The sequence below is a fragment of the Scyliorhinus torazame genome, chromosome 3 (genome assembly GCF_047496885.1).
Source record: "Scyliorhinus torazame isolate Kashiwa2021f chromosome 3, sScyTor2.1, whole genome shotgun sequence".
Lineage (NCBI taxonomy): Eukaryota > Metazoa > Chordata > Chondrichthyes > Carcharhiniformes > Scyliorhinidae > Scyliorhinus > Scyliorhinus torazame.
This window is the reverse complement of record NC_092709.1, coordinates 307,977,495-308,000,676: the sequence shown is the minus strand read 5'-3', so window position 1 is coordinate 308,000,676 and position 23,182 is coordinate 307,977,495. Positions and strand designations below refer to the sequence as shown.

Sequence of the window (23,182 nt, the reverse complement as noted above, 5' to 3'; positions counted from 1 at the left end):
GCTGCTGCGTGTGTGGTGTTGATTCCCACACAGTGTCCATGCATCAAGGTTTGATCGGAATGCTAGACAATGAGTCCCTCGTGCTACATGGCCTGCCTACCCACAGGAATCCACTTGGCCAGGGCAGGGCCAGGGATTGCCCCCGGCATGGGGTTGGGATCCAAGGGTTGGCACGGTGGTGCCGTGAGCGATTGCCCCCTTCCACCCCTGCAGAGAAACCCCCACCCCACGACGAGCACTGGGGTGGCAAGCCCAGTGTCCCCCGGTCTGTTTGCCGATGAGCAAAGTTTGCTACTCCCCTCCTCGGCTCCCCACAGAAGCCCTTCCTCAGGTTCAAGTTTTTAAAAAGGAGTACCAATCGGGAGGCCGGTAAATGACAGGAGGCTGTTCGATGAAAGGTGGCGCTTGTTAATTGTATGGAAACGCTACAGCGAGATTCCGAATTAGTCTACGGGAGTGGGCTGGTTGTATCACAAACCGTTTGGCGCCTGCCGCGCGCGGTTCCCGTTTTTGGCCTCTCCCGCTATTCACCAGCCTCGTTAGGCTTGAGCGCAAGTGTAACGAGACCCGAAGATTCCGCCCATAATGTTCACTTTCGACTGACTGTTAAAACTGCCAATGTGCAATTTCAACAAAATTCTCTTTTACGAAGCAATGTATTGTTAGTGTATATATGGGCAGCACGGTAGCATGGTGGTTAGCAACATTGCTTCACAGCTCCAGGGTCCCAGGTTCGATTCCCGGCTTGGGTCTCTGTCTGTGCGGAGTCTGCACGTTCTCCCCGTGTGTGCGTGGGTTTCCTCCGGGTGCTCCGGTTTCCTCCCACAGTCCAAAGATGTGCAGGTTAGGTGGATTGGCCATGCTAAATTGCCCTTAGTGTCCAAAATTGCCCTTAGTGTTGGGTGGGGTTACTGGGATTATGGGGATAGGGTGGGGGTGTGGGCTTGGGTAGGGTGCTCTTTCCAAGGGCCGGTGCAGACTCGATGGGCCGAATGGCCTTCTTCTGCACTGTAAATTCTATGATATTAAAAAGCATTTCCACATTCTCCAAATAAAATGGAGATTTTATCAAAATCACAATGCTTTGAAGAATTAAAAGCAAGGTTCCTTACATTGAAGATGGCTGCAACATAGCAGAGATCTTTCACCAGTGTAGTTACTTGAGCCAACAGCAAAGTCTCCTGTATTCCTTGGCTACTCATTTCTTCAAAGCAGAACGTTTCTGCAAGCTGCAACATCTTTGATGCCGTAACCCTGAGAAGCTAAGTGAAAGAAATAAGTTATAAGCAATCTAAAAACCTTTTAGGACTCTTCTGGAACAAAGTAAACCAAACATATATACTGTATTGAGGACTCCCTGTATCTGTGATGTGCAAACATTCAGCGTATAAAAAGTACAAAGGACAACAGGCAAATAAATATATTTGTGCCAGGAATATACTGAATATAAATCTGAGCCAATACTAATTTTGGTATGTCGAACCAGGCTGGTCTTTGCTAAACAAATAATTAATGAAAATTAGGACTATGCTGTGATTGATACCACTGATTTTAAAGTTATTTTGGTTATTTAAATTATGCCAAGAGTGCAGCTTGGTTAACTTTTGACAAATAGAATTGAACATTCAACAGATGGTTTGCTTATTGGTAATTCTGAGCAGCATTTATACCAAGGGTCATCTTACACTGCCATCACAACAAGTTGCATTTTATGTTATGATAACACAAACTATAGTACATAGTACAAATAATCCAAGCAAAGCATGCTGTTACTTTCAAAGTAAAACAAAGAACATATAAGAATGTGGCGCGATTCTAACCAGAATGTTACAATTTACACAAATAAGTATTTAAATTGTATTTTTTTTGTTCTTTTCTTGTATTCTGTAGAGTATTTGATTTCTTCAGGAAGCTGGTTTTGACCTTTGCTAGCTGCTGTAGAATTCTCATGGCAGGCAAAACTTTGCATGTTCTCCATTCTATTAGGCTAGTTCTGAACAGATCCCAACAGGCTGAAGTATTAACTGGTCTACTGTTACTTATGGAGAAGCGGAAATAGCTGAGGAATCCAGCAAGGCCAGGAACACAAAGATCCTGCCACATTAAAAAATTTTTTTTAGAGTACCCAATTATTTTTTTTACCAATTAAGGGGCAATTTAGCGAGACCAATCCACCTACCCTGCACATCTTTGGGTTGTGGGGGTGAAACCCAAACAGGTGGATGAGGGTAAAGCAGTTGATGTGGTGTATATGGATTTCAGTAAAGCATTTGATAAGGTTCCCCACGGTAGGCTATTGCAGAAAATACGGAAGCATGGAATTCAGGGTGATTCAGCAGTTTGGATCAGAAATTGGCTAGCTGGAAGAAGACAAAGGGTGGTGGTTGATGGGAAATGTTCAGACTGGAGTCCAGTTACTAGTGGTGTACCACAAGGATCTGTTTTGGGGCCACTGCTGTTTGTCATTTTTATAAATGACCTGGAGTAGGGCGTAGAAGGATGGGTGAGTAAATTTGCAGATGACACTAAAGTCGGTGGAGTTGTGGACAGTGCGGAGGGATGTTTTAGGTTACAGAGGGACATAGATAAACTGCAGAGCTGGGCTGAGAGGTGGCAAATGGAGTTTAATGCAGAAAAGTGTAAGGTGATTCATTTTGGAAGGAATAACAGGAAATCAGAGTACTGGGCTAATGGTAAGATTCTTGGTAGTGTGGATCTCGGTGTCCATGTACATAGATCCCTGAAAGTTGCCACCCAGGTTGAGAGGGCTATTAAGAAGGCGTATGGTGTGTTAGCTTTTATTGGTAGAGGGATTGAGTTTTGGAGCCATGAGGTCATGTTGCAGCTGTAAAAAACTCTGGTGTGGCCGCATTTGGAGTATTGCCTGCAATTCTGGTCACCGCATTATAGGAAGGATGTGGAAGCATTGGAAAGGGTGCTGAGGGGATTTACCAGAATGTTGCCTGGTATGGAGGGAAGATCTTATGAGGAAAGGCTGAGGGACTTGAGGCTGTTTTCGTTAGAGAGAAGAAGGTTAAGAGGTGACTTAATTGCGGCATACAAGATGATCAGAGGATTAGATAGGGTGGACAGTGAGCCTTTTTCGTCGGATGGTGATGTCTAGCACGAGGGGACATAGCTTTATATTTAGGGGAGATAGATATAGAACAGATGTCAGAGGTAGGTTTTTTACTCAGAGAGTAGTAAGGGCGTGGAATGTCCTGCCTGCAACAGTAGTGGACTCGCCAACATTAAGGGCATTCAAATGGCCATTGGATAGACATATGGACGATAAGGGAATAGTGTAGATGGGCTTTAGAGTGGTTTCACCGGTCGGCGCAACATCGAGGGCCGAAGGGCCTCCTGTACTGCGCTGTAATGTTCTATGTTCTATGTATTACCAGCACAGTGAGATTACCACATCTCTACTCTTTCTCCTGCTTTTTGAATCCTAACACACTGCAGATCAGCATGCATCCTGATATCAGCCAGTCACTATATGTACTAAGACCTTGAAAGATGGCATTCAAGAAAATGCCTTCTTTTGTTCAAAATGAGCACTTCCATCCTGCCTATGCTTACAATGTGAACCTAATATTGATGTCTCCTAGCTCCTCCGTTTGCTCAAGCTCTATACTACCAAATGACTAATTAAAATAGTGCCCTTGGGTATTTCAAAGCACAATACAATGATCACGCTGACTCCTGTTTCAACAGATTTTATAATAATAATCTTTATAATAATCTTTATTATTGTCACAAGTAGGCTTACATTAACACTGCAATGAAATTAATGTGAATATCCCCTAGTCGCCACACTCCAGTACCTATTCGGGTACACAAGAGGGAGAATTCAGAATGTTCAATTCACCTAACAGCATGTCTTTCTGGACTTGTGGGAGGAAACCGAAGCACACGGAGGAAACCGACACAGACACGGGGAGAACGTGCAGACTCCACACAGACAGTGACCCAAGCCGGGAATCGAACCTGGGACCCAGGTGCTGTGCTAACCACTGTGCTACCGTGCCGCTGGTTATGCTAGTGTTGGATACATCTTTCAATGCAACTTTGGAAACAACGTGTCCCATAGTTTCCAAAGATGTGCAAGTTAGGTGGGTCTGCGGGGATGGGACGGAGGACTCTTTCGGAGAGTTGGTGCAGACTCGAGAGGCTGAATGGCTTCCTTCTGCACTGTACGCATTCTATGAAAGGTGAGAGTCAAATGAATACTGATTAAAAACATGCCAATTCTTGCCAATTATTGTGTGGGTGTTTAAGTTTTTCTGAATTTGCACAACTGAAAACAACACCCAATGATTTTATCATGTGGCAGTTATTTTGCAGCACTATGATATTTGCTACTATTGCTTTGCTTTCACAGACCTAATAATGAAACACTGTCTGTGCAGAGTCTGTACGTTCTCGTGGGTTTCCTCCGGATGCTCCGGTTTCCTCCCACAAGTCCTGAAAGGTGAATTGGATATTCTGAATTCTCCCTCAGAGTACCCGAACAGGTGCCGTAGTGTGGTGACTAGGGGATTTTCACAGTAACTTCATTGCAAAGAAGATGGCTGCACGAGATAGTAATTTTATCAACAGGTAATGTAGAACAATGAAGTTCTGAAGCTTAACCTGAAGTTTATGGTATCCACTATACATTTCAAGCACTCACTCCCAAAATGTGAATTATTCTGTCTGTTGGGGCTGGAACCATAGAAATTAATTACTTATTTATTCCTGAGATTTTAGAAAGATGGGTAGCAGGATAGCCAAATTGGGGTGGAAGGGGTACATATAGGACATCATTGTACAGTGAGATGATTTTACAATATTATTCCAAAAGTAAATTGCATTAAAAAAATAAATTGTAAGAAATTTCCACACGGATAAATATAAGATCGTAAACTAGTTTAAATTGAGTGGGGCTTCTGAGAGGAGAGGATTGTCAATTTGTCGATGAGTCATAGAATGGTACACACAGGAGGCTAATCAGCCCATTGTGTTTATGTCGGTTACCTTACAAAGGGGCACAGATTATCCAGGGGGCACAGATTTAAATTGATTGCTTGAAGGATTAGAGGGGACATGAGGTAAAACCTTTACACCCAGAGCGCATCTGAAAGTCACTGTACAAAACTAAAACACTTAACTCATTTAAACAGTGCCTGGATCTGCACCTGAAGTGCTGTAACCTGAAAGGCTATGGACCAGACGCTGGAAAATGGGAATAAAAACGAGTAGTTAGCTTCTTTTTTCTCTTTTTGGCCAGTGCAGACACAATGGACTGAGTGGTTTCTTTTTGCACTGTAACGTTTCTATGGATCTATGGCTAATTGATCAGAGAACATACAGTGCAGAAGGAGGTCATTCGGCCCATCGAGTCTGCACCGAACCATTTAAGCCCTCACTTCCACCCTATCCCCGTAACCCAATAACCCCTCCTAACCTTTTTGGAAACTATGGGCAATTTAGCATGGCCAATCCACCTAACCTGCACGCCTTTGGACTGTGGGAGCAAACCGGAGCACCTGGAGGAAACCCACGCAGACATGGGGAGAATGTGCAGACTCCGCACAGACAGTGACCCAGCGGGGAATCGAACCTGGGATTCTGGCGCTGTGAAGCCACAGTTGATAGAACAATCCAATTAATCCCACCACTCTTTACCTTCCCCGTAGCCCTGTAAATTCTTCCCCTTAAAGCATTTACCAATTCCCTTTTGAATGTCATTATTGTATTTGCTACCACCATGCTTCATGTCAACTCTGGTTCTTTCTCCAATCATCTTAAATCTCTGTCCTACAGTGGCCTTTCCCCACTGGAAACAGTTTCCCCTGTTTCAAAACCATTCATTTATGAAATATTTTCTCTGTTCTAAAGAGAATAGCCTCAGTTTCTTCAGTCTCTCTACATAACTGAAATTGCTAAATTTTTTCTTCACTCTCTGGGAAACCTTCGCAGAGCTGTACACAAGACTCCAGTTGAGCAGTTAAGGCCTAACTAGTGTTTTCTAAAGGTTTTCAAGGCTCCCCTTGACACCACCTTCCACCCCATCAACCTCTACTTTCAACAAGTCATCCTCTGCCATTTCTGGCACCTCCAGCATGATGCCACCACCAAACGCATTTTCACCTCTCTTTCCAGCATTCCGAAGGGACTGTTCTCTGCGCAACACCCTGGTCCACATCTCCATCACACCCGACACCATGGTCCACTCCTCCATCACCCAACACCCCGTCCCCTTCCCACAGCACATTTCCAAGACTTTTTACCTTCTCTTTCACCAATGATTAAGCACCAAAACATTCCTTCCAGACCAAGCAGCGATTTATGCATCTTTCAATTTAGCATCATGCCTTCGCTGGTCACAATGCAGTCTCTACTATGTTGGGGAGACCAAATGCAGATTGGGTGACTGCTTTGTGGAACATCACTGTTCATTCCACAAGGATAATCCCGCGCTTCTGGTAGCCTGCCATTTTAACTCTCCACCTTGCTCCCACACTGACATCTCTGGCCTCGGCCCACTGCAGTGTTCCAATGAAATTCAATGCATGTTGAAGGAAAAGCACCTCATCTTTCAATTGTGCAGCGAGTTCAAAAAATTCAGATTGTAATCTCAACTCCCCCATTTTGATTCCTTTTCTTTGCATGTTTTGACCTTAATCTTGTTTTTCTTGAACTTGATTTTGGACGACAGCTGTTCACTATTTTGCCATTCAGACCTCTTCTGGATCCATCTTTTGTTTCTTTACTTGTCCCATTATTAGTCTGTTTGGCTCTGCCCAACCAACACTTTTGTTATTTAATATTTCCCATCTTCCATCCAATCACAGACCTTCCCCATTTCAGTTGAGGCGAAGGAGGGATCATCGCAGGTTGGTACCCGGCCAGAAGGAGTAAAGGCATGAGCAGCAAGAGGCAACAGGGCCTCAAAACGGTCAAGATGCTAGTGAATAGGGTCCACTGTAACAGTGTGCATTTATCCGATTATGGTTGCATTGCAGGCGATGTTCTTATCTAGAAATGAGCGAAAGGTAATGCCAATGGTGCCTTCGGAATGTGACAATTGGAAGACCTTAAGAATAATGGATTCTAAGTATTGGGCAATTTAAGGGTTAAAAGCCTGGGGTGCATGACTGCAGTGGTCATGTTTTTAAAAACAATAATTCTGTTTTGCAGGACCTGGGTGCTTTTTGCAGCCAGAAGGTGAAATTGACAAAGGAATGTGTTTTTCAGTCTGGACTAATGGAATGTGGTTTGACTGGGAAAGTCCCTGGTGAGTTAATGTGCTTTGTAGCCTGGAGAGATCATTTGCTTTTTGGCTTGGGGAGATGAGGTCATTGCTGGGTGGAGCCAAGAAATGCAAAGAGACATTTTGAATAGCTCTGAAGAAGCAGTTTTTTTGGAGAAGCTTTAGAGAAAGGAGTTGAATTCTGATCTGCCTGACATGGAGTCCACAATTCTCCCACAGTAAGATAGATTGAAAGCTGTATGTTTCTTTTCTTCCTGTTTAATGGACAATTGAGCAGTACTGTTTAAGGGCTAATTGTAGGCTTTGTTTTCTGGTGTGAAGTTAAAAAAGGTAATATTGTATTCAAAGTAAAGTTTTGTTTTTAAAAATACCCAAGGCCTATTTCTTCATGTAATCACTCCTGGAGCAAATCATTCTTTCCGTACAATCTTACAAATAAACTAAAATATTGTGGTTTTGGTCCAGTATCCTCGTTACTGTTGGGTCTGGTCTGGGAGCCTAATAGGAAGTCCCAGGATTTGGTTGTTCATATCTGCCAGTCTCTTCAGTGCGGGCTGTGGCCATAAGGACCCTGGAAGAGTAATGCAGAGTGCCTGGTCTACACTAAGTGAATGGCTGTCCGGATGCCATTTAATTATGGTGTGAGGACTTTCGGCCCCAATAGGGAACAGAGTGGCATACAACTTCCTGCCTGGCTTTTGATGAGATTCACTGTGCAACTTGCTGATGCATAATTTATGAGCTGAACGGGGGAGATTGTGTGTGTTCAGCCATTCCGTTGCCAGCAGGAATCAGCTGACTTTTCCACGTGCCACCGGACTTTGACTCTAAAATGGAAGATTCTATCCTATATTGCTGTTCCTTCATTGTCGCAGGATCAGAATCCTGGAACTCCCTTCCCAACAGCACTGTAGGTGTTATTGCACCAGATGGACTACAGCGATTCAAGAAGTTGCGGAGCACCAGCTTCTCAAAGGCAATTAGGGACCGGCAACAAATGCTGACCCCTGAACGACATCACTTTTCTCCAGTGCTTTAATAGTTCTTTGATCAATGCCGCTATCCAAACATATCCACCCCCCCAGCTCCCATTTTTCCCATCCCTTTTCTTCCTTATTGCCTTGTAGCCAGGAATACTAAATTCCCAATCTCACCCTTCTTTGAGCCAGTGTCTATTATTTGCCACTCGGTCATAGTACGTATGACTCCTTGTGCCTACAACTTTGTTTACTGCACTCCATGCATTTGGATCCATGCACTCCTATCCCAAACTAGGCAGATTTGTATTTGCCTCTGTCTGACCCTTCCATTTATGAGCTATAAAAGGAATCACAAGAAAACGTCCTTGCACTACTGCAAGGAAAACCTTGAATTGGACGAAGGGTTGCAGCTAAGCTCACAAAAAATATAGGCAACAAGTCTGTAATAAGAGTAGGCTTCCTAACAACATTGCTGGTAATTATGAATGTTTAGTATAAATACTGCTGTTGATGGCTATATTGAAGCTTTAATTGCAGAATATTATTGGCTTCTGATTTTTTTAACCTCTGCAAATTAACATTTTATGCAGATCATTGCAAACCTCTGATCTGATTAATGGCTTTTCTCCTCTTGGTTTCAAGGTCATCCCAGCAACTACAGTTAATAATTATAGCTGAAATGGAAGGGTGAAAAGGTCACCGAATTCTTAATTATTATTGACTACTTTTAATAGTAGGTAGGACAGCACAGTTACAAGTAGATCAAAGCAGGTTTTAGAATTTACACCAAGTGTACCACTAATAGTTGATTTTTAAGCAGGGAGTGCCAGTTGAGTTCATAAATGTAAATTGAGTGTTAGTTTAATCTGGTTGTTCACATTGTCCCACTATCCCTGATGGCCTTATTAATGCATCAGTTTGACAGTAAATCAATCCTGATAGGATTCAATTCAGTCTTCCACCAAGAGATTTGAACAGAGGCATAAGGATACAATTAAACATCACGCAACCATTCAAAAACAACTGCAAAAATATTTAGTATTCTGAATGGAGATTAATGCTGGGGGCTCTTTATTAACCTCGTGCCACAGACTACACACAGACCCCTTGGAATTGCATGTTAGAGGTCCAATGAATCAATACATTTCTCATTTCACTACCATATAAATCATATTTCTAATACAATGTAACTATGTAAACATTTAATTTAAATTGGTGAAAGAAGAAGAAAAAAATCGCGTATTGTCACAAGTAGGCTTCAATGAAGTTACTGTGAAAAGCCCCTAATACATTTAGCAATAATACATTTTTCATGCAGAGCTAAACTGCTAGTTGATCAAGTTGCACAATCTTATTTTCTTTACATTTTGAGTGTAACTAAACCATTCCATGTTATTTTTATTGATTGAGTTATTCAATGAAGATAGTTATTACTTCTATCAGGCCATACAGTGATAATCCATGTATAAATTTAGATATTTGTATCAGTAAATAAAAAGGAAAGATGTTACTCCACAAGTAATCAAAACTTCAACTCCGAAATTCATTGCTAACATTGTATCTGCCAAAAATGCTGGCAAGAAGTAAGTCAAGTAGGATGGGCAATTTTCAAATTGAAAATACATTTCTTGGGGTTTCTTTTTCACACTGTGAGAGCAATTAGCAGAATTGCACCATATCAAAACAAAATAAATAAAAATTCAATTTTTAAAACATCATTAACTGAGAGTTTTTAATTTTATGTAAGTAGTGGTGTAGCAGGGTAATATGCCCGAGCATCAACGTGTGACTATTTCAGTGGGGCTATATGGAGGAAAGTCCAGTGTAAAGATGCGGCAGCTCCCCCAAAAGGAAAAAGAATGAAAAGCTGACACATCAACAAGAGAGTCTGTGCATGTCAAAGCAGATTAAAATCAACATGATATGGGCTGATTACTGGATATCCTGTCTATTCTTCTGTTTGTTTTAAACTAGGAAGAGAAATAAATTGGGAAAAGAAGACGAGGTTAAATGCAATAATCCTTTTCAATTATTACATTTTAAAAGGTAGGAAGTCATTATATAAAGCTCATTCATTTTTCGTTGATTTTTTATATAGATATAACGCTGAAACTAGAGCATGTACCAATGCATTAACAGATCATGGTGCTGAGGTGAAATTGTGAATAATGAAAGTGGTATACAGCCATCATCCTAACACCCAAGATGGGATGAGGCAAATTGTGGTGATTTCCATTTGTGAATAAGGCAGCACCAAAAAGGCACAAATTTAAGATAATCAAAGAACTAAACAGGAGGTTAGGAAACTGGAATTCTATGGTACATGTTGAAGCACATTTATTCTGTCAAAGAGAATTAGATACTTATTTGAAAATAGAATATTAAATAACTCATGTGACACAGAACATTACTGCGGAATCTCTGGTTCCCGGGATCTAACGTGGACCAGTCGTAATGACACCTTGGCAGGGGGGCGGAGGGGGTGGTCTCCCAGGCAGTAGAGACCCCCGAGTGGTTGGGGACAGGTCAAAGTGGCACCCTGACATTCCCTTTGGCACTCGGGCACTGCCAGCATGGCACCCTGGCAGTGCCATCCAGGCACACTGCCAGGGTGGCAGTACCAGGGTGCCAGGTTGGTACTGGCATGGATCAGGCCTGGTGGGGGGGGGGGGGAGACTGTCCAGGATTTTGGGGGGTGGGTGGGTGGCGGCTGAAAATGGGGATACCATTCTATTTGGCTGTTGCATCATGAAATCTTTTGTTATTTAATCACCTCTGCCCTCCACCCAGTCACAGAGATTCTCCATTGTTCTTCCTGTCCCTCCTCCCTTCCACTGGCTGAAAAACTCTTACATTTTTGTCTTTCTTCAGTTCTTCAGACCTGAAGTGTTGAGTACGATTTAATGGGGGGAGGGGCAAGCGTCCCTTTTGAGCGCGGTTAGTGGGATGTTTCTCAGCAGCTGCAGCGCTGAAAACAACCCTGCTATCAAATGGGACTCTTTTTTTTTCACGGCCTTGTTCGCGAACATCCCGCCAAGGCCTCACTTACCTTCCCAGTCAGTGCAGGAATAGGTCAAGGCGCTCTTTTTAAATGCTGCCCCATCTCTTGACCCCTCTCAGCATCCCTACCATGGCCTCCGAACCACGCCCCCCACCCCCCACCCACTGCCCCAACCTATGTGTTAGGGAATCCTTGAGCAATGAGCAACCGGGCACCTTGGCACTGCCAGCCTGACACCCTGGCAGTGTCCATCAAGGACCCTGGCGGTGCCAGGGTGGCATGACCAGGGTGCCTGGGTGGCAGTGCCAAGGTGCCAGGCTGGCAGTGCCAAGGCACCCAGGTGGCAGTCGGGATGCCAGAGTACCATCCTGCCACAGCCCAACCACACGGGGGCCTCCGACAGCCTGGGAAGCCCCTGGGTGCCGTTATGCATGGTCTACGTTTGTGTGGACCAGTGCTAAATGGCATTATGGCAAGGTTTCCCAGGTGCTGCCATTCGTTCCTGGGCCTCGGGAACATCAGGCGGCATCATATTTTAATTAGCTTAACTGTTCACTTAAATATGTAAATCTAGATCTCGCCCAGTGAGGGCAAGATTCGGATTGCGACGCCTCGCGAGGTCTTGTTAAATCTTGAGAGGCATTCCGAGCATCGCACATCTTGCGAGAGGCGGGATTTAACGGCCTTGTCACATCAACAAGTAGGGCACGACGAGGCCGTTCAATTAATTCTGTTTCTCTCCACAGATGTTGCCTGAACTGCTGGGTTTTTCCACCTTTTTGAGTTCTTACTTCAGATTTCCAACATACACAGTATTTTGCCATTGTATTAGTACTTAAATTTTTGAAAATACATTTATGGGAGTTGGGTGTCACTGGTTAGACCAGCATTTATTGCCTATTCCTAGTTGCCCTTCAGAAGGAGGTGGTGAGTTCCCTTCTCGAACCACTGCAGTCTCTGAGGTATAGGTACGCCCACAGTGTTGTTGAGGAGGAGGATCCAGGATTTTGACCCAGCGACAGTGAAGGAATGATGATATATTCCCAAGTCAGGGTGCTGAGTGACTTGGAGGAGGACCTCAAGGTGGTGGGGTTCCCAGGTATCTGCTGCTCTTGCCTGTCTAAATAATGGTGGTAGTGATCGTGGGTTTGGAAAGTGCTGCCTAAGGAACCTTGGCGAGTTTTTGCAGTGCATATTGTTTGTCGGTGGGGGAGGAATTGAATGTTTGTGGAAGGGGGAGCAATCAAGCAGGCTACTTTGTCCTGGATGGTGTTGAGCTTCTTGAATGTGGTTGGAGCTGCAGTCATCTAGGCAAGTTGAAATTGATCCATTACACTCCTGACTTGTGCCTTGTAGATGGTGGATGGGCTTTGGGGCTCAGGAGATGAGTTGCTCGCCGTAGGATTCCAAGCCTTTGACCTGCTCTGGTAGCCACAGTATTAAAATGGATAGTTTAGATTTAGATTTATTGTCACGTGTACCGAGGTACAGTGAAAAGTATTGTTCTGCGTACAGTCCAGGTAAATTGTTCCATATATGAAGAACATAGGACATATGATAAATACACAATGTAAATACATAGACATAAGGTGAATCATACGGAGTGTAGTGCTACACAGTAGAGAAGATGTGTCGAAAGATCAGTTCACTCCATAAGAGGGTCATGCAGGAGTCTGGTAACAGTCTGGGGAAGAAACTGTTTTTGATCTGTTAGTGCGCGTTCTCAGACTTTTGTATTTTCTGCCCGATTGAAGAGGTTGGGAGGGGTCTTTGATTATGCTGCCCGCTTTCCCAAGGCAGCAGGAGGTGCAGACAGAGTCAATGGATGGGAGGTTGGTTCGAGTAGCTGGGCTGTGTTCTAGACTCTGTAGTTTCTTATGGTCTTGGGCCAGCAGTTGCCATACCAAGCTGTGATGCAGCCAGAGAGGATGCTTTCTGTGGTGCATCAATAAAAATTGGTAAGAGTCACTGTGGGCATGCCGAATTTCCTTAGTTTCCTGAGGAAGTGTGGGTCTGTTGTGCTTTCTTGGTCAACGTGGGTGGACTGGACAGATTGTTGGTGATGTGCAGGAATCTGAAGGTGTCAACCATCTCCACTCGGCACCATTGATGCACACATAGATACATAGAAGATAGGAGTAAGAGGGGGGTCTTTTGGCCCATTGAGCCTGCTCCACCATTTATCACGATCATGGCTGATCATCCAATAGCCTAAACCCACTTTCTCCCCACAACGTTTGATCTTATTCGTCCCAAGTGCTATATCTACCCGCCTCTTGAATATATTCAATGTTTTAGCATCAACTATTTCCTGAGGTAATGAATTCCACAGGCTCACCACTCTTTGGGTGAAGAAATGTCTCCTCACCTCTGTCCAAAATGCTTCACCCTGAATCCTCAGACTGTGACCCCTGGTTCTGGACAAACCCACCATCGGGAACATCCTCCCTGCATCTAACCTGTCTCGTCCTGTTAGAATTTTATAAGTTTCTATGAGATCCCCCCATATTCTTCTGAACTCCAGCGAGAACAATCCTAACCTAGTCAATCTCTCCTCATATGACAGACCTGCCATTCCTGAAATCAGTCTGGTAAACCTTCGCTGCACTCCCTCAAGAGCAAGAACATCCTTCCTCAGGAAAGGAGACCAAAACAATATTCTTGGTGTGGCCTCGCCAAGGCCCTGTATAATTGCAACAACACATCCCTGCTCCTGTACTCGAAATCTCTCGCAATGAAGGTCAATATACCATTAGCCTTCTTTACCCCCTCATGTACCTGCATGCTTATCTTCAGCGACTAGTGCACAAGGACACCCAGGTCCCGCTGCACATTCCCCTCTCCCAATTTACAGTCGTTCAGGTAGTAATCTGCCTTCCTGCTTTTGCTTCCAAAGTGAATAACCTCACACATCCAAATTATACTGCATCTGCCATTGACCATAGAATCATAGAATTTACAGTGCAGAAGGAGGCCATTCGGCCCATCGAGTCTGCACCGGCTCTTTGAAAGAGCACCCTACCCAAGCCCACACCTCCACCCTATCCCCATAACCCAGTAACCTGACCCAACACTAAGGGCAATTTTGGACACTAAGGGCAATTTAGCATGACCAATCCACCTAACCTGCACATCTTTGGACTGCGGGAGGAAACCGGAGCACCCGTAGGAAACCCACGCACACACGGGGAGAACGTGCAGACTCCGCCTAGACAGTGACCCAAGCCGGGAATCGAACCTGGGACCCTGGAGCTGTGAAGCAATTGTGCTAACCACCACGCTACCGTGCTGCCCTTTTTGCCCAACCTGTCCAGATCATGCTGTAGGATCTCTGCATCCTCATCACAGCTCACCCTCCCACCCAACTTGGTATCGTCTGCAAACTTTGAGATGTTATATTTTGTTCCCCTCATCCAAATCATTAATATATATTGTGAATAGCTGGGGTCCCAGGACCGATCCCTGTGGCACCCCACTAGTTACTGCCTGCCAATTTGAAAAGGACCCATTAATTCCTACTTTTTGTTTCCTCTCTGCCAACCAGTTTTCTATCCACCTCAATACACTTCTCCCAATCCCATGCACTTTAATCTTGCACAATAATCTCTTATGCGGGATTTTGTCAAACGCCTTCTGAAAGTCCAAATAGACAGGGGTGTGTACGACTCTTCGCTTCCTGAAATCAATGACCAGCTCTTTAGTTTTGCTGATATTGAGGGAGAGATTGCTGTTGTTACACCATGCCACTAGGTTTTCTATCTCCCTCCTCTACTCTGACTCATCGTTGTTTGAGATCCGACCCACTACGATCGTGACATCAGCAAACCTGTCGATGGAGTTGGAGCCACATTTTGCCACACAGTCGTGTGTGTATAGGGAATATAATAGGGGGCTAAGTACACAGCTTTGCGGGGCCTCTGTATTGAGGACTATCATGGAGGAGGTGTTGTTGTTTATCCTTACTGATTGTGGTCTATAGGTCATGAAGTAGAGGATTTACTTGCAGAGGGAGGAGCCAAGTCCTAGGTTTTTGAGTTTTGATACGAGCTTGGCTGGGATTTTGGTATTGAAGGCAGAGCTGTAGTCAATGAATAGGAGTCTAAGTAGGAGTCCTTGTTGACGAGCTGCCCCAGGCATTAATGTAGGGCCAGGGAGATAGCGTCTGCTGTGGACCGTTGTGGAGGTATGCGAATTGCAGTGGATCACGGCATTCTGGGAGTATAGAGTTGATGTGTCTCCTGACCAACCTCTCTATGATAGATGTCAAGGCCATCGGATGGTAGTCGTTAAGTATGTTGCCTGGTTCTTCTTTGGCACCAGTATGATGGTGATCTTGAAGCAGGTGTAAACCTCGGAAAGGGGTAGGGAGAGGTTGAAGATGTCTGCCAACACACCCGCCAATTGGTCCGCGCAAGGATCTGGATGCACGACCAGGGATTCTGTCAGGACCCATTGCTTTCCGAAGATTCACTTTCAAGAAGGCCGATCTGACTTCAGAAACTGTGGCGGTAGGTATGGGTGTATCCGAGGCTGTTGGGGCAGTTGACAACGTTTTGTTGGTTTCCTGTCGAACCGAGCATAGAATGCATTGAGTTCATCGGGGAGGGGTGCGCTGTTGCCAGAGATTCTACTCAGCTTTTCTTTGTAGCCCATTATATTGTTTAAGCCTTGCCACAACCAACGAGAGTCAGTGTTGTTAGTCTGTGACTCTAGCTTAGTCTGGAATGTTCTCTTGGCGTCCCTGACGGCTTTGCAGAAGTCGTACCTAGATTTCTTGTATAGGTCAAGATCGTATAGTCCAGCTCAGTTTCTGATCAATGGTAATCCACAGGATGTTGATTATGGGGGATTCAGCGATAGTAATGCCATTGAATGTCAAGGGGCGATGGTCACTGCCTGGCACTTGTGTGGCACGAATATAACTTGCCACTTGTCAGCCCAGGCCTGGTTATTGCCCGGTCTTGCTACATTTGGACATCACAAATGGTGCTGAACATTGTGCAGTCAGTCATCTGCGAACATCCTCACTTCTGATCATATGATGGAACAGAGGTCAATGATGAGGCAGCTGAAGATGGTTGGGCCAAGGACACTACCCTGAGGAACCCCTGCAGTGATGTCCTGGAGCTGAGATGACTGACCTCCAACCACCACAACCATCTTCCTTTGTGCTGTTCCTCAGTTTTCCCCCCTGATTCCCATCGACTCCCTTTGCTATTTCTCTTCCAGGAAAGCTGACTTTGGTGACTGGAAGCCAGTGTCCAGTGGCTTACCACGGGGATTGGGCTGGGTCCCCTATTGTTTGTATGGTGGATACAACCGTGATATACACAATGAACAGTAAAGCCTCCAGAACCCAACAATTAAGAGACACTTTTAACTACTCTGAAAAAACTACCGCTCCCCTTTATTTTCTCTTATAATCTTCCACATGGTAACTTCTCAAATGGTGTTCCTGAAGTTCTTCCACATTACATTCTTTGGATTTCTCCCATGTCTGTCACCTCTTCAAAGAATTCTATGAAATATGTCAAGTGTAATTGTTAACTTTGAAGTCCTGCACTTTTCATTATTTTCTTCCCAACCAGTTCTATAAAACCCTTAATTCAATACTCTTCAAAATTTCCCTGCTCGATGCATTTTGGCAGGAGGAAAGAGTTTCGACAATACAAAATAATGCTACAATTTTAAAGGGGGTACAGGAACAAAAAATTTGGAGTGACGATATATAAATCTTTGAAGGTGGCAGGGCAAGGAGAAGGCTGTTAAAAATTTGGTTGCTGCCTCACGGCGCAGAGGTCCTAGGTTCGATCCCGGCTCTGGGTCACTGTCCGTGTGGTTTGCACATTCTCCCCGTGTTTGCTTGTGTTTCGCCCCACAACCCAAAGATGTGCAGGCTAGATGGATTGGCCATGCTAAATTGCGCCTTAATTTGAAAAAATGAATTGGGTACTCTAAAATTTAAAAATAAAAGGCATTTGGTATCCCTGGTTTCATTAATAGAGAATAGAATAAAAAGGCACGATAGTTAGGTTAACCCTAGGTCACGTGTTCTAGGGAGGAGATGCTCTGGTTGATTTTGCAATACAAGGTGGCACGGTAACACAGTGGTTAGCACGGTTGCCTCACAGTGCCAGGGTCCCGGTTCGATTCCCCACTTGGGTCACTGTCTGTGCGCAGTCTGCACGTGCTGCCCGTGTCTGTGTGGGTTTCCTCCGATTGCTCCGGGTTCCTTCCACAAATCCTGAAAGATCTGCTGTTAGGTAGTTTGGACATTCTGAGTTCTCCCTCTGTGTACCCGAACAGGCGCCGGAATGTGACGACTAGGGGCTTTTCACAGAAACTTCATTGCAGTGTTAATGTAAGCCTACTTGTGACAATAAAGATTATCATTATTAGCTCTTGGTCCGTAACAATAGGTAGCAGATGAGGAACATATCAGCCATGATAGAATGATGGAGCAGACTCAATGGGCCGAATGGCCTAATTCTGCTCCTATATCTTACGAACCCTTAAGTAAAATACTTGTTAGACATCAGCTGGGGCATTTTATTCCAGCTGTGGACTTTAAGAAGCATGTCAGGGTTTTGGAGTAGGTGCATGAAGATTTGCTAGCATGGCACCAGAGATGATGGACTTCAGTTACATGCAAAGGTCAGAGAAACTGGGGTTGTTCTCATTACAGCAGAGAAGATTAAGATGAGATTTGATAGAAATGTGCAAAATTATGAATAATTTTGATAAATAGAGAAACAGGAGGGTCAGTAAATAGGTAGTTTAGGTCAATGGATTTAAAAAAACAGAGTGAACAACTTTTTTTCAACAGTGACTGTTGAGACTACTGGGGTGGGGTTTACGCTGGCGGGATATTCTGGTCCCACATTGGCGCACGGGTTTCACGGCGACGAAGGGTGCAGTCAACCGGGAAATCCCGTTGACAATGGCAAGGTTGGTAAATCCCGCTGACAGGCCATTACCAAAAACCCCGCCCCTGAATGCAACAGCTTGTCATATGAGGAATTGTTGAGGACTCTGGATCTGTACTCGTTGGAGTTCAGAAGGATATGGGGGGATCTTATTGAAACTTACAGACCTGTATAGAGTGGACGTGGAGAGGACATTTCCACTTGTAGGAAAAACTAGAACCAGTGGACACAATCTCAGACTAAAGGGACGATCTTTTAAAACAGAGATGAGGAGGAACTTCTTCAGCCAGAGGGTGGTGAATCTGTGGACAACTTTGCCGCAGAAGGCTGTGAAGGCCAAATCATTGAGCGTCTTTAAGACAGAGATTGGTAGGTTATTGATTAATAAGGGGATCAGGGGTTATGGGGAGAAGGCAGGAGAATGGAGATGAGAAAAATATCAGCCATGATTGAATCGCATGGGCCAAGTGGCCTAATTCTGTTCCTATGTCTTCCGGTCTTATGCACTGAATACAGAATTGTTACGGCGCAGGAGGCCATTTGGCCCATCGTGTCTGCACCGGCTCTCCAAATGCGCAGCACACTGCCCGAAAGGATGGTAGAAGCAGATTCAACAGTAACATTCAATAGTAACATTTGAAATTTGCATAACAACTTAACATTTGCTTGGCTATGAGAAAAGTGCATGATAGTGTGATTAACTGGATAGCTGTATCTAAGGGCCAGCACAGGCAAAATGGGGCAAAAAGCCTTCAGAAGTAAAAGACAAACTCCTTAAATTGTCATGCTTACTATCAGACTGACAGATGATTACTTTGGCAATTTAACAGTCTCATGATTTATGTGAGCTATTAATTGAATATTTGGATGGATTAGATAAAGAGCACGTCATTACAGTATTCCCTTGGCTACAGGATCTGGAACTCAGCATATTAACAGAAAGAAGATCCCACAAATTCCTGTTTCTATGTTTGTAAGTATAATGAACCTCAAAAATAAGGAAGAGATACTCTGAGAAATACCTGGGGCGAGATTCTTCGACCCCCCGTCGGGTCGGAGAATCGCCGGGGGCTGGCGTGAATCCCGCCCCCGCCGGTTGCCGATTCATCGGGGGCGGGAATCGCGCTCCGCCGGTTGGCGGGCCCCTCCGCGCGATTCTCCGGCCTGGATGGGCCGAAGTCCCGCCGCTAAAATGCCTGTCCTCCCGGCGTAGATTAAACCACCTACCTTACCGGCGGGACAAGGTGGCGTGGGCGGGCCCCGGGGGGGTGCCCCCACGGTGGCCTGGCCCGCGATCGGAGCCCACCGATCCGCGGGCGGGCCTGTGCCGTGGGGACACTCTTTCCCTTCCGCCTTCGCCACGATCTCCACCATGGCGGAGGCAGAAGAGACTCCCTCCAATGCGCATGCGCGGGAATGCCATCAGCGGCCGCTAACACTCCCGCGCATGCGCCGCCCAGAGATGTAATTTCCACGCCAGCTGGCGGGGCACCAAAGGCCTTTTCCGCCAGCTGGCGGGGCGGAAATTCGTCCGGCGCAGACCTAGCTCCTTAAGGTTGGGGCTCGGCCCCCAAAGATGCGGAGCATTCCGCACCTTTGGGGCGGCGCGATGCCCGACTGATTTGCGCCGTTTTGGGCGCCAGTCGGCGGACATCGCGCCGTTTCCGGAGAATTTCGCCCCTGGTCTTACACGTTCACAATAAGAATCATGGCTATTAATTTGTTATGTACGTGCAATGCTCATTTTGAGATAGCAGAGATGGGACTATGAGAAAAAATGAAATTAGGACCTTGGATGAAATGTTTACACTCATATATACAGGAAAAGAAAGAAATTGTGTGACATACAAGAAGAATCTGGTCATAATGTTAGTACATCACGATGAGCTACAACATCAAACCATTCAGAAACATTAAATTATGAAGCACGAGTGCTCTTTCAGGGTCCACCCAAAAAAATCTCAGGCACTTTGCCAAATGGTCCAGACCCTTCCCTCCCTCAAACAGGATCAGTAATCCCTATCACTGGCTCTTCCAGCTCAAGATGGGAGCCAACTGGTGTCACCCCGAACCGACAATTGGTGATAACCTTTCACCCCTTCGTTAATCGATAGTCTATCTAGCGCTGTCTTTTAAATAAAATATTTTTATTCAGGTTTTAACATTTTATACGTAAAGCAAAACACCACAACAACACAAAACAAAAACAAAAATTCCCCCCCCACTCATCCACCCTATCCACGCATGACACAAAAAATAACTCCCCCATCCCTAACACCAATCCACCCCGCCACCGTAGCAGCTGATGGCAACCAACTCTTTAAAGTGCAGAATAAACCCCATCTCTTATGAAATTCCCTCAGTTGTCCCCCTCAAAGTGAACTTCGTCTTCTCAAGATACAGGAATCCATCAGGTCCCCCAGCCACACTGAGGCACAGGGCGGAGAAGCTGACCTCCACCCCAATAGAACCCACCTGTGAGCAATCAGCGAAGCGCCTGTAGCTCCGGTAGGTCCGACACCCCAAATATGGCCCCAAGGGACTGGGCTCCAAGATCGCTAACATGGTGCTGAAAAAAGACCTCCAGAATTTCTCTCATACCGCTCGCAAGTATCCTCCACCCCCTCGAACAACCGGCTCATCTTCAACCTCGTTGGTTGCTCCCTGAGCACCTCCTTCAATTGTATTAATCCCAGTCTCGCAAATGAGGTTGAGGCGTTCACCCTCTGCAACAACTCACAACCACAACCCCATCTCCAGCGCCACCCCCAGCTTCTCCTTCCACTTGACCTTAACCCCCTCCAACGCAGTATCCTCCTTCAGAATCCTCCCATAAATCACCGAGATGACCCCTCCTTCCCATTACTGACAGAACCCCATCCAACAAAGAGGAGGGCGGTGTCCCCAGAAACAGTGGGAAAACCTTTGTTGCAAAATCCCGCACCTGTATTTACCTAAAGCCCCCCCCCCAACCCGTGGAATCCCAAATGACTTTGTTTACTCATCCAAGCTTGCAAACCCCCCTTCCAAGAATAAGTCTTTCATATCCACCTCTTCTCCCATTCCTGAAACCTAGCATCCAATCGCGCCAGCTCAAATATGATTATCTTGGTTCGGCATCAGCTTCAACGCCGTCCGAACTTAAAATGTTGCCGAAATTGCCTCCATATCTTCAGCGTGGCTACCACCACTGGTCTACCCGAATATTTCCCTGGGTAAAACGGTAGAGGTGCCGTTGTCAGTGCCCGCAACCCTGACTCCCTACACAAATCTGCCTCCATCCTCTGGCTCCCAATCCCAACCCCATACCTTCTCAGCATTTGCTGCTGGATAATTATACATCAGATTCGGCAGAGCCAAACTCCCTGACTGTCTGTTTCTGAAGCACCCTCTTCCGAATCCTCGCTACCTTACCTGCCCATACAAACAACGAAAACAACCGTTCCACCCTCATAAAAAACACTTACGGCAAGAATAAACACGGGAATAAAATCTAAAACTGCTGCAAAACATTCATCTTTACCACCCCAGCCTGCCAATAATAGGGGGAGGCTGTCCTACCTCAACAAATCAGCCGTGACTCTGCTCACCGTGCTTGAAAAATTCAATTTACAGAGCTGGGCCCAATCCCGAGCTACCTGTACCTCCAGATACCTGAAGTGAGTAGTCGCCACACAAAATAGCAACCCCCCCAAGCCTGCCACCGTCCCTGGCAGGGAGACCAAAAAGCACTGCTCTTTTCCAAATTCAATTTGTATCCCAAAAAAGCCCCAAATCGCTTAAGCAGTCCCATTATATCCCCCACTGTGGGAACTGGGTTGCAAATATACAATAAAAGGTCATCAGCATACAGGGACACCCTGGGCGCTATTCTCCACTACTGTGCCGACGTGCCAACGCCGTGGTGAACGCCGTCGAGGTTCACGACGGCGCGAAACGGCCCCGATCCCGACCGATTCGGGCTCGAAGATGGGCTAGGATCGGGGCTGCGAGAAACTCGGGGGGGGGGGGGGGGGGGGGGGGCGTGTCGCGAAGGCCGCGTCGTCACCGCGCGACGCCCGAATGATGCGCTGCGTCATAAATGGCGCGATCCGCGCACAGAGGACCCGGAGGAGAAGAGAGGTGATGGCTGAGCCCCGAAGAGCCGCACCGAGGTTCCGGGACACGGACCTGGACACCCTGGTGAATGAGATCGAGCAGAGAAGGGACACCCTCTGCCCAAGACGTGGGCATCGCCAGCCATCCAGCGTGGTGAGGCGCGGTTGGCATGAGGTTGGCACCGCAGTCAGTGCTGTGGGGCAGACCCCCCCGGGCGGGGAGCAGTGTCGCAAGAAGCTGCACGACCTCACCCGGGCTGCCAGGGTAAGTGCCATGAGGGTGCCCCGGGCACGGGGGGGGGGAGGGGAGTGGGGTGGGTCAGGGGGGGTTGGAAGTGTTGGGGGCATCAGGGGTGGTGGTGGTGGTGGGGGGCAGGAGAGGGTGGGGGGGGGGGGGGGTCACGGTGCCCAACTATGTACTCGACCCACATGAGCCCCGGGATCCCCCCCCCGGAGCGATGCCACGTCGTGCTGTCTCCTGAACCAGCAACAATGTAGTCTATATCTACATGCCCTGATGATACCCGCCTAATAGTGATGCTTTATCCAACCCCCCCCCCAGGACAAGCCAGCTCACAACCAGCGTGAGCGCATGAGAACCTGAGGGGGTTCTCCTGTCCTGCACCTCCTAACCGTTCACGAGCAGAGGGCCCTGAACCTCGCTGGGGGATCCGCCACCCGGGAGGTCGCGCCATGCCAGGTCGGAGGCGCAGAAGCAAGTGAGAGAACCCTGCATGTCCTCCCCACCCCCAACCCGTCATCGCTCCCTCACACTCTGGCCACTGCACCCTCGATCCCATCCCCCCTCACACTCTGGCCACTGCACCCCCAATCCCATCCCCCTTCACACTCTGCCCATTGCACCCTCGATCCCCTCCCCCCTCACACTGTGCACCCACCACCACCATACACCCGGGCCA

General features: G+C 46.4%; 1 protein-coding gene across 4 annotated transcripts in view; it reads right to left on the bottom strand.

Annotated features, from left to right (window-relative positions):
- Positions 1-23,182, bottom strand: part of ccdc142 (coiled-coil domain containing 142) — a 302,979-nt gene that overhangs the window by 72,449 nt on the left and 207,348 nt on the right. For all 4 annotated transcript variants that reach the window (XM_072497531.1, XM_072497533.1, XM_072497532.1 and 1 more), the window contains one exon: positions 1,113-1,262. In XM_072497531.1, the coding sequence (XP_072353632.1) occupies positions 1,113-1,262 (150 nt within the window). The remainder of the gene's footprint in view (positions 1-1,112; positions 1,263-23,182) is intronic.